The 12,541-nt window shown below is 35.3% G+C and overlaps 1 protein-coding gene across 15 annotated transcripts in view; it reads left to right on the plus strand.

Annotated features, from left to right (window-relative positions):
* Positions 1–12,541, plus strand: part of FANCM (FA complementation group M) — a 765,839-nt gene that overhangs the window by 7,175 nt on the left and 746,123 nt on the right. For all 15 annotated transcript variants that reach the window (XM_072962981.1, XM_072962983.1, XM_072962982.1 and 12 more), the window contains exons 4-9: positions 360–518; positions 3,983–4,114; positions 5,905–6,037; positions 6,486–6,611; positions 7,150–7,236; positions 9,702–9,886. In XM_072962981.1, coding sequence (XP_072819082.1) covers positions 360–518; positions 3,983–4,114; positions 5,905–6,037; positions 6,486–6,611; positions 7,150–7,236; positions 9,702–9,886 — 822 coding nt within the window. The remainder of the gene's footprint in view (positions 1–359; positions 519–3,982; positions 4,115–5,904; positions 6,038–6,485; positions 6,612–7,149; positions 7,237–9,701; positions 9,887–12,541) is intronic.

Here is a 12,541-nt window from a genome sequence, read left to right on the forward strand (position 1 = left end):
GGATTTAGTTTGCTAATCTAAAACTTCTATTTTGTCTCAGCCTTTATAAATGTTGATGGAATATATCACTGTCATTGGAAAGTACAAAATACATTTGAGGAGCTTGTTGGACATTTATTAATATTCTTATCTCTTGGATGCTTGGCTTGAAAGGCTGCATGCAGGAAGGATGTTTCAAAAGCCTTTTCCCCCTATTATGCCACTTCTGGTGCTATAATTTATAGTTTTTAAAAAATATTTAATGATATGAATTTCTACTGTCTCTTTCAAAAATTTATTGCTACTTTGTTTCTATTAGTGACAAACTAAAAAATTTAACATGTGATTTTTAATTTATAATCATACTTGATTTTGTGTAGGCTGTGCAACAAGTTATTACTAATCTACTAATTGGGCAGATAGAGCTTCGTTCTGAAGATTCTCCAGATATTTTGCCATATTCTCATGAAAGACGAGTTGAAAAGATTGTTGTTCCCCTTGGTGAGGAACTTTCAGCCATTCAAAAGGCATATATACAGGTAAGCCAGTTTTATCATAATTCAGGGTTTTAATAAATGAACTGACAATATAATTATTTTAGTTTTAACAGATTCTGACTGAGAATATATAATCATTTTATATAATTAATATGTTGAAAAATTCATTTAAATTAAAATTTTGGTATGAGCGCCATATTTTACATGTACTGGCAAACTATTCATCAAAGAGGAAATACAAAATGATGGACCATTTCTAAAGCCGATAATAGCCTTCTATGGTTTTGTATTTTTTTGAGTAAGCCTTTTAATTACAGTATAAATTCTCCCCCCCCCGCCGTATGAACAGCAGAGTACACAGAACTTAAGTGTGCAGCACAGTGAATTTTCACATAGTGAACACATCCAAAACATGTATTCAGATTCAACCTGAAGTTTCTTTGTAAGGAAATGTATTTTCAGTATTTTTCTCCCTGATCCCTTGTACAGCAGTGTTTCTCCACTTGGTGACATTTGGCAATGTCTTCACACATTTTGGGTTGTTATAACTGGAGGGAGTGGAGAGTGGACTTGCTATTGGCATCTAGTGTATAGAGGCCAGGAGTGTTGGTTACATCCTGCAATGGACAGGAGACCCCTCCTCTTCCCCCCACCCAACAAAGAATTATCTGGTCCAAATGTCAGTACTGTAGTTGTAAGAAATGGGAGAAATTTGGGGTAACAAATGGCTTACTAAAGTTCATAGCTCAGTGGTAGAGTGCATGAGGTCCTGGGTTTAATCCCCAGTATCTCCATTTAAAAAAAAAAAGGAAAGTCCATAATGTCATGCGAGGAGAATACCTTGTTTTTATACCCTCATTGCTGTCTATTAAAGATGCCTACACATTCTTTGCTACTCTTCCCACTGATAGGCAGCATACATTTCCCCTTCCCTGGAGTCTAGGTTTACCCTATGACTGAATTTGACCAACAGAATGTGATGAACCCTAAGTTAGCCAGGATGAGCCTCAAGTTAGCCACATTGAGGGGAAAGGAGGAACCAGTAGATACTGGAATTGAGGGTCAGACACACAGCCCAGTTGGGCTGTTTCAGCCACCTGAGACACCAGACATCAGGAGCAGAGACAAGCTGTCACTGCAGGGCTCTGACAGAATTCTTTTTATTTTTAATACTTTGTTTTGCAGTAATTTTAGGCTTTTAAGAAATTTTCAAAAATAGTATGGAAAGTTCCAATGGTGGATACTGTGAGACAGTGCAAGTATCCTATTTCTCAAAATATTTTGTCCACTAATTTTAGCATATAAATGATGGTTTTTGCCTACAGCAGTTATTTCTGTAGTATTTACTTAATCATGGTTTCTTCTTTCTCTCATTTACATTTGTTAATTTGAATTCTTCTGTTATTTTGAAGAACTGTTTCTTCTCCCCCATTTATTTATTCTTTATATTAATATGGACTAATGGATAATGATTTTTTTTCCTGTGGGTTAAGCCCAATACTATCATTTTTAATTTTGTTGCTCAGATTGTTCCAGCTTTCGCCACTGGGAGCTCCTTTAAGATGGCTCCTGTGTCCTTTAGACATGCACTTTTTTGGTGAAGGCGGAGGGGGACTACTTCCTAACTGTCTGATATTATAAGGTATTTTATACTCATTTAGTAGTTTTCCTCTTCCAGCTGTGGAATGAACCGTTTCTCCAAGGAATCCCAATTCCTTTTATGGAAGAGTGATATTTAGAAACAAAGACCTGGACACTAGGGTATATATATGCTCATTGTTACTGTGGTGTCATTGCTTCTAGGCCCTTTCTGTGACCTGCTTGAATTCTTTCCCACAGGAAAATAATCATGAGCAGATAAAATAGTTGTTGTTTTAATCTGTGATGTTTTGAAGTAGCTTGCTGGGCGGGAGTGGATAATCTAAACATTTTTATCTATCATTTAACCTTATTTAATATGTTTTCCTTAAACAGACGTTTTATAGGAATATGGTTTGTTTTTTGTTTTTAAATTATTTGTAACAAAACTCTAAGTGTTAATAATTTAAGATATGGGAAAGTCTTTCCTATCACATAAATGCTATTAGATTTGGTTAGGATTAAAATCCATTTATAAAAATGTAAAAATTGTATAATAACATAATAATTTAACTTTGTTGATATTTTTAGAGTGCTGCTTTAGGCAGATGCCATCAGCAAAGCTGGAAGAGAGAAAAGATTAAAATGTACCCAAATAACTCTATTTTAAGAAGTAAAACTTAGGCAAAAATTTGAACAGTTAATTTACATATTGCTGTAGTAGGTCTTCATCTGGAGGTCTCTCTTTTTTGGTCACTTTTTTTCCTTCACTGGAGCATCAAACTCAGGACCTTTTGTCTGCCATTTCCTCTGCCTGGAATGCTCTGTCCCCAGAACTTCTCATGCTAGACATACTTCATCATTCAGATGAAAAATATTCCCTCTTAAAAGAAACCGTCTTTGGTAGAGGGAACACGTGGGGGAGCCTTGGGAGCCTGGATGCCCAGTTCTCCCTCGAGAGCGCCGCTCCTGTCACTGGTGCAGCAGCAGGCCCCATAGTGACATGCCTGGCCTGGCCTGGCCTACCAACTCTCACAGGGCTCCTACCCTGCTGGAGGCAGCCCTGGCCCAGAGCGGTCCATCCCCAGCTAAGGGGAAATGGGCCGCCGCCAGGAAGGAGAAGGGCACCGGCCAGGTCACAGTCCAAGGTCCCGCCCCTCTGCCTCCTGGGACAGGAAAGAGGGATGAGACTGCGGGGGCCTGGGCAGTGCCATTGCTTCTCACCACCCAGTACCCCCACCAAACTCGTCTTGGTCCACCTGATGTAATGCTGACCCCTTTCCCCTCAGAGACTCTACAGTATTACTGTGTTTTAGATTCTTAAATGCATTTATCATAATCGAAATTCTCTTTGTTTGTTGATTTCTTTATTCTTTTCTTCCTTCTATTGAATGTAAACTATGAAAGCAGAGACTTCATATGTCTCAGGCACAATGTCCCCAGCATCAGGAACAGTGCTTGACACGTAGTGAGTGCTTAATATTTTTGAAAGAATGAATTAGTGAATGAAATTTAATATACTCAAGGCATTTTGACTTAGTTATCAGTCTATATTTACCTGTGTACCAGACTTTGTTTTGGGCACTGAAGATGCAACAGAGAAGACATCAAAGCCCTACTTTTATTGTGCTTAGACTGAGGGGAGGAGAGGAGAGTTCAGAAAAAAAAATAAACACTTATGTTCTTAAATTATAGTTGAATCTAATAATTTAAGATTGGTTTAATTGGTTGTGCTGACTCTCCTATGAGTGTTGTCTGGGGATAAATATCAAGTACTTCATAGTTTTATTATCTCTTCTGTGTTACTTAAAAATTCATTTTAAGACAATTTTTATTTAATATATAAATAACTATTTTATTATGTGAGGAAGTGATTGTATTTGGAAAAGGATTTTAAAACTTAAACAACATTTCTTTGAAATTTTCAGATTTTGGAAGCATTTGCCAGTTCTTTGATTCAGAGGAATGTTCTGATGAGAAGGGATATCCCCAATCTAACAAAATACCAGATAATTCTAGCAAGAGATCAATTTAGGAAAAACCCATCTCCAAATATTGTGGTAGGTATTTTAAAATAACTTTTGATGATAGACTAAATTTTTACTCAGAGCCAGGATGAAATGTAAATAATGATTGTTTTTTGGTATATACTATCTCATCAAGAATTCAGGTATGATTTATGTAGTTTATAAAACCATGAAAAAATCTAGCAGGAATACAGTTTAATGATGTGAATTAAGATAAATTTATCTTATAATTTTAACTAAGAATTAGCCTCTTAGCTCATTTATGTTTTTGCAAAGTTGAAGGGTCTTAAGAAGATGTATTTTAACTAACTTTTAGACCCATAGCATTTAGTCTTAATTCTCCATACCAAGGTTGGAGGAAGCATCACAGGAAGCTTTTTATTTTTAATCTTCATAGAAAAGAAATAGGTGGATAGGAACAAAACATCAAGTTAGATCCAAAGTCAAAAGAGATGCTCATAAGCACAAAAAGGCACTAAGTCATTCTTGGAACCGAGAGGGAAAGCAGTGCGAAAGAACAGAGGCAGTTGAACGAAAGTCTGAAGGAGACAGTGAGCAAGCCAATTTGGCTGAGGTAAAGGATTGAGGAAGCCAGCTACGATAGCTAATCTGGGTTGTGACCACACGGGAGTAGCTTTAAATGTTATCAGAAATACAGACTTTATTCTGTAGTATCTGGGGAACCACAAAGGGAGTTTTCTGTGACATTGCAGTATATTACACTAAACTTTAATAAAATGTTTTACAATTTCAGCTGGGAGTTGAAGGTGCACTGAAACTTAAAATTATAAATCTGAATCCATTGAACTTGATCTTACTGATGAGAGTTTATGTTTTACAGATAAGTTGTTTTACCATTTTACGTCATTAGGGTGCCATTTTAGGGCACTTATCACTATCATTCCGATTTTAGTATGTGTGCTGCCAAAGCGAGCACTAGGGCATTTATCACTATCCTGGAAGCATTTAAAATGACTATAACTGATATTAAATGCTATTAAAAATGTTAGGTATAGAGTAATAGTCTTCATCTCTAATAAAGGAAAATAAAATATATTCTCAATGGCCTTCTTTTAAAGCTGTCTTACCGTATGGATACACCCATTGTATGCGTCCATAAAAGGAACATGAGAATAGTGGTTAAAATTACAAGAACACTGGTCCAGTTTCTTGGGTTCAAATACAGGTTCTACTGCTTACCACGTGTATGAGCTTCCACATCTGTAAAATTGGCATAACAGTAGTACCTACCTCCTAGGTATTAAGATTAAATAAGTTTGTGTAAACAGTGTGCTTATAGCAGTGTCTGGTGCTCAGTGTCCGATGTTATTATGGAATGTATACTTGGTGTTAAATGTTAATGTTAAACAATTTGATTACATATTTGTCCTGATTTATGAGGCTAGGCACATCTGACTTATTTTCCCTGTATTCCAAATGTCTAGCTCAGTGCTTTGTATATAGTAGGTACTCATTAAATAATTCTGAAAGACCAAATTAATCTATATACTGCTAATAATTTACCTATAAAGAAAACCAGCATATGATAAAGAGAATAAATGAAGGAGGAGAAATATTTAAAAAATAAGTTTCCTATTGAATAAAAGAAAAAAAATGAAGGGGCGATTTTATATGGAAAATACATTGACACCTTTCCATACCAGCATCTTATGACATTTAATAGAACCAATTAAGTTCTTTAAAAAATTTTTTTTAAATTTTTTATTGAGGTACAGTCAGTTTATGAACCAATTAAGTTCTACATGGAACATGTATCCTCATTTCTTTCTCTGTGTAAATTTGATATATGCTTGTTTTTCCAGGGAATGCAACAAGGCATAATCGAAGGAGAGTTTGCTATTTGTATTAGTTTATACCATGGTTATGAATTATTGCAGCAAATGGGAATGAGATCATTATACTTCTTCCTTTGTGGAATTATGGATGGAACTAAAGGTAAATTATATGAAGTTATTTAAAGAAATGCTGACATGTATTATTTTGGTTAAAGATATATATTGATCTTTGGGTTACTTAGGTGATCGTTTTAAAAAAAAACAATGAAATAGTTATGTAACAAATGGCCATATTTGTTTCTTTTTCCTTTTTTGGCTTAAATAGCACACATACGTTTTATATATTTGTCACAGTTCTGGAGGCTAGAAAGTCCAAGATCAAGGTGCCAGCCCATGTTTCTTTGATTCTGATAAATTGCTGGAAAAAAGCAAGCCCACTTATTAATACATACGAATGTGGAACTGGAAAAATTTGCTGGTTTTCATTTTTAAATTTGAAAAAACTTACTTTCCTTGCTTAAGTTTAATTTCTTTTAAATAAATAATATCTTTGATTTGTTTTTCTATTAAATTTATTTATTGGGAAAATATTTTCTTAATTTCTGAAGGAATGACTCGGGCTAAAAATGAACTTAGCAGAAATGAGGCCTTCATGAAACTCTATAATCATCTAGAGTGCATATTTGCACATACACGTAGTTCTTCGGCAAGTGGCATCTCTGCTATCCAAAAAGGTCTGGATTTTCTTTTAAAATTTTATATTGTTTCCTCTTTATCAAGGTTAATTTTAAACTTTTGCTCCACTGATCCACATGTCTATTTATATCTACTTTAATTTCTGTAGCAATAGATCTCTTAAATGTTAACAGATTTTATTCTTTAATTTAGAATAAATACACATTCAGGTAGTTTGTAAACTTTAAATATATAGTAGAAGTTAGTAGTAGTTGTTCCTGGTAGTGAAAATTCTCAAAGCTACCAAAAACTGATTTATAGCTTAACTAAATGACTTTTTCCCTTCTACTTTGTTGTTGATTCCCAGTTGGATTCTTTCACAGTATGAAATTTTCATAAAAATTTAAAGTTTATTTTATAGTAAGGCTTATGGGCTACTCAGGTGCTACTTAATGTTTAAATAAAGAGAAGAAAGCAAGTTTTCACAAATCCATTTTGAAAAGGATAATTAAAATACAGTAATGTAATTCAATATGGAAAAATACAGAAAAAAGTTTTATTTTTTGTTTTGCTTTCGTTTTTTTCTTTCCCCCCCAGGAGATAAAGATAAAAAATTCTGCTATAGTCATCCAAAATTAAAGAAATTAGAAGAAGTTGTAGTTGAACACTTCAAGTCATGGAATGGTAGGTCATATTTAATAGCCTCAAGGCAAGCAAAGTTACTGAAAAAGCTAAAACTCTGACTCATTAGTTTGTGCTAACATTTCTTATGGAGAAGGTGGGCTTTCAATTATTCATTATTTCATATTGATTTTTATAATGAATATAAAAAAGCTAAAAAATTTTTGGAGGATATGGGACAGAGGGATGGTAGGAATAAGAATAGGTATTATGTGAAAAAGAAAAGTCAGTCTGGGGCAATATAAGGGAAGCAGATTGTAAAACAATACATAATATAATGGTAGGGAGAAGTAAACTAGGTAAGGAAATAGAGTCATGAAGGAGGCTGTTTTATATAGGGTTTTAGAGAAAGCCTCTCTGCAGGGTAATATTTCAGCTGTTACCTGATGAAATGAGGCAGCAAGCCTTGTGGATTTCTGTTAAGAGGATCATTCCAAGCAGAGAGAATAGCAGATTCAAAGGCCTTGAGGCAGTAGAGTGCTTGGTGAGATTAAGTAAACAAACCAGTTTGGCTGGAGTAGTGTAATGAGGATGAGTGGTATAGGCAGAGGTTGGAGAGGTAGCCAGGGGCAAGATCACACAGAGTTTGTAGGTCAAGTCAAGACTTTGGATTTTATTCTATGAATGCTTGGGCTTTGTGAAACCAGAGGCATTCAAAGCAGCAGAGTGACGTGATCTGACTTGCATTCACATTTTAAAAAGATTACTCTGGTAGTTTTGTGGAAAGTAGACATTGACCAATTAGGATGCTATTGTAATAGTCTAAGATGATAACATGATGGTAGCTTGTACAAGTCAGTAGTAGTGATGAGAAGTGGTTATAGAAGATTCTAAATATATTTTGATGTTGGAGCCAACAATATTTGTTGATGGTTTGGACATAGGGTATGAGAAAATAAAAGGAATCATTGGGTTAAGGGTATGTCTGTGTGTATTTGCAGATGAATACATGAGCAAAGAGAAAATTAAGAACAACATAGAGGAGAAAAAGCAAATGTTAGGATGCTTTTGAGACATGTAAGTGGGGATGTGTAGGCGTTGGATGAGTGAATCTGAATCTTAGAAGAATGGTCTGCTCTATTTTTATCTGTTTACGTATATCTGAATAAATTTTGGAGTTATCATCATAAAGGCAGTATTTAAAGTTTCAGGAGTGGATGTGATCATATCACCAGGAATACAATTTATAGAGACAAGAGTGGGTCTAGAATTAGTCCTGCAGAATACCAGCGTTTAGAGTTCAGAGGGAGAAATGCCACAAAGGAGACTGAGAAAGAAACCAGACAAGTGAAGTATCAGAGACACTGAGGGAAGAGACTATTTCAATAGGAAGGAGTGGACTGTGAGAAGTATGGTCAGGTGAACCAAAAAGCATCCATTGAATTTGGCAACATAGAAGTTATTGACGACTTTTGTAGAGGAGCTTTAGTGGAATGAAGATAGTAAGGCAGGCTGTGGCTGGTTGAAGGAGATAGCTTTGCACTGAAAATAGCTATTGATCAAGAGCTGGTCAGATGTAGAGGCTTGATGCTATGGAGATTCAAAGGTTTAATCTGGAATAATTTTCCTTGCAATGGCAGCTCTTTTTCCTTATGTACTGAACATTAACTTTGTATGTACTAAGTCATTTAAGTCATAGGGTTGCTATAAAGACTAAATTAATATATAAATTCTTAGTGTAATCCCTGGCATACACATGATGATTGATATAATATGAGTCATATTTAACAAAGAAGGATTGTCAAAGTCATCCTGTACAATGTTAAAAACAAAAGAAAACAAATACAACAAAAAGCCCCGCACAACTTGCAATTACTAACCAATTGCTATATGCAAGTCTACATACTTTATATTTACTATTTCATTTAATCTTTACCTCAGTCCATTTTAGATATGAATAAACTAAAGCTTAAAGAGAGTGAATGGCCCAGCCTCCAAATCATGTTCTTACTCATGCATTCTTCTGCCTCTCAAGAGGCAGAGAGACATTGGGAGCAGGCTGGTGATTGACTGTAGGCTATATTCTGCAGCTTTCCTTGGAGAATCTGAAAGTGTCAGTAATTTGAGGACAGGATATCATGGCCTGCAGTAAGAGAGTGCCTTTAGTGAGCAGAAAGGAAAGGGAAGATTTACAAAAGCAGTGGGAGCTCTGCAGTCCTGTGCTGCTGATTTAAAAGGTAAAGGGGAATAGCAGGCATCATGCATGAACTGAAGGACTGGTCAGAGGTAATTTTTATTTGATTTGTTTAGGGTTTTATTTTATGACAGCCAATGAGAGATAGGGAGCCAAGTTTATTAAGATTATTAGAAAAGGTAGGAGGGAAACCAGCAAAGGTTTAAGATGCCTGAAATTATTTTTTTGAAAGAATTGTCATTCCTTAGTATTAAGTTTCAGGCTTATCTGTTCAACTAGTTCTTACCTGTGTGCTTTTTAAAAAGTTGTAATTAAAGTTTTTTTTTTTATGTAGCTCAAAACAGATCTGAAAAGAAATGTGATGAGACCAGAGTTATGATCTTCTCTTCATTTCGAGATAGTGTTCAAGAAATTGCAGAAATGCTTTTACAGCATCAGCCAGTTATTAGAGTCATGACTTTTGTTGGCCATGCCTCAGGGAAAAGCATGAAGGGTTTTACCCAGAAGGAGCAACTGGAGGTAATTATTCTGGAGATGATGATTATTAAAATAAAATTGATTAGCTTTGCACTTAGACCTTTTCTGTTTTAACTCACTGGTCAGTTGGCTACATCATAAAGATAATTTTATAGTAAATATGTAAATAAAACTAGGTATATTTTGAAAGTCCAAAAAAGTATTTTTTTTGTGGTTTTGAAACTTTCTTTTTGAAGTGTGGTGAAGCAGAAAGGCCCTGGAATCATACTATGTAGGTTGGAATCCTGGCTCTTCCACTTGGAAATTCTTTACTTCCTGTGCCTCAGGTTTTCTTATCTGTAAGCATACTTCACAGAGCTACTGTAAGCATTAAATGAAACCATACTGTAGAGCCTTCAATCCGTATTTACTATTTATTTAAGTCACTTTAATTATTTATTCCAAACAAATAATGAGCTTATCACTTTTTTTTTGTTATTTAAAAATCTTAACTTAAAAATATGGTCAGAGGAAAGAAACCATGGTGGTATCTAAGGTAGCTGTATGCTCTGAATAGAGGTCATACATTTTCTGATAACTATGATGTGTTTTTTTGGAAATTTTAGACTCTTGATTTTATAAACCATATACAGGTTTTTGCAGATTAGCTATAGGTGTACACTTGAGTAGCCTCTGTCAGTTAGGCATGTCTTTAATGTCTAATTCATTATGAAGGATACTTTTTTGATTCTGTCAACATTAATAGATTTTACCAGTCCTCACTGCACTCAGAAGAGTCTGTTTAAGCAGACTGGATCTGGCGGAGAGAGTCTAAGAAGTTTTCCTGAGTCTGGATGTAACACTTTTCCCTATCTCAACTCTAATAAGTACTTTAAAGGGTTCAGCATCTAGTGGGTAATTATTACTAATGTTAGCATTTATATATGAATGAAAAAAGAAGTGGATTTTTGCCTAGGAGGTCAAGCATTTTGAAATACTCATAGAACCCAACCTGGTCTGTGACCAATTTCATTATTACCTAAAGTCATTTCCTGAGTTTGTCAGTTACAATAAGAAACATAGATTTTATTGACTTTGTCTTTTACTCATTTTTATCAATAATATTTTAATGTAGGCCAGGGTAACAACCCTTTTTATTACTCCTATACATAATTACTTTCATAACAGCACTTTTATTCTGAAATAAGCTTTCATGCAAGTAGTTGTAATTGAACTATTCATTTGCTTAGAAACAGGTGATGAAGTCAGAGAGAAAGTTGGGGGACCAGATTGTTTAGGGCCTTGTAGGTCATTTCCATTTTAATGACTTTGGTTTTCACTCTGAGTTGGATGGGAAGAATTTGGAGCAGAGGAGGGTCATGGCCTGATTGATATTTTGAAAGGATCATATTGGCTGCTATCTTAAGAATAAACCACAGGGGCTAAGGGTGGAAACAGGAGGAATTGGAAGACTTACTACAGTACTTCAAGCTAAAGATGATGGTGGCTTGGACTAGGGTTTTAGCAGGGAAGGTTATGAGAAAATGGTTGGGATCTGGATATATTTTGAAGGTCAAGCTGACAGCACTTATTGGCAACTTAGAGTAGGATGTGATAAGGCAGTGTGAAGGCTGACTCCAAGGTTTTCGGCCTGACCGACTGAAAAGAGTGGCTGTTAACTAAGATTGGTAAGACCACAGGAAAGTCAAGTTTTGTAGAGAATTTTAGCTTGGTTTTAGACAAGCTAACCTTGGCCTGCCTCTGAGATTAGTGGTTTTCAAACTGTCAGAACTGATGGAGATGCTGTATACCAGAAACTGACACATTGTAACTGAGTATACTTCAATTGAAAAAATAAAAACAGCAAGGAAAAAACTGATGGAGGACCAGTTTATTTCCTCCTACTATGTTACAGAGAGATACCTCTGAACATTACAGTAAAACTGAATAACTAGAAAAGTAAAATTAATGAAAAACAAAGTTCTTGCCTAAATTTTTTTTTTATTACTAGAGTCAACAAATGTAGAATAACTCTGTCAAGTTTCTAAACCTTTAGTCTTAATTTTTCTGGTCTTGTCAGTCAGTAATAAATGGTTTGTGAACCAGTACCAGCATCAGTAATAAATAGTAGATGGACTGCACTTTGAGTAACACTGTTATAAACATCAAACAGAGGTGTTGAATAAACAATTGAATATTTAAGTCTTGAGTTCATGGGTTCAGGGATTAATGGAAATATATAGCTGGGAATCATTGTATAGATGAGAATGGATGAGAATGGATAAAGTTACCAGGTGGTTGAATGAAGATAGAGATGTCCAAAGACTGAGCCCTGGGGAACCAGAATAAGTAGCTAGTGAAATAGGAGAAAGTGCAGGAGAGTGTGGTATCTTGGGGCCAAATGAGGAGGACGAAGTGATGACATGTATAAATGTTGCTGGTAGGTCATACAAGATAATAACTGCGAATTGACTATCTGATTAAGAGGTGAGGTGACAAATGACCTTGAAAACATTTTCAGTGGAATGGTGAGAGAAGCCACCACTGAGAAGAGCTGAAGATAGCAAGTACATACGTTTTTCATGGATTTTTACTGTAAAAGAGAGCAGAGATGGAAGTCGTTTTTGTTTGTTTCGTGTTGAGCTGTATAACGGTATGCTGATAGGAAGCCTGCAGCTCAAAATAATCAATATATCAAAGCAGCATAGTTTGGGGCAG

This window comes from Vicugna pacos, chromosome 6, assembly GCF_048564905.1.
Source record: "Vicugna pacos chromosome 6, VicPac4, whole genome shotgun sequence".
NCBI classification, from domain to species: Eukaryota; Metazoa; Chordata; class Mammalia; order Artiodactyla; family Camelidae; genus Vicugna; species Vicugna pacos.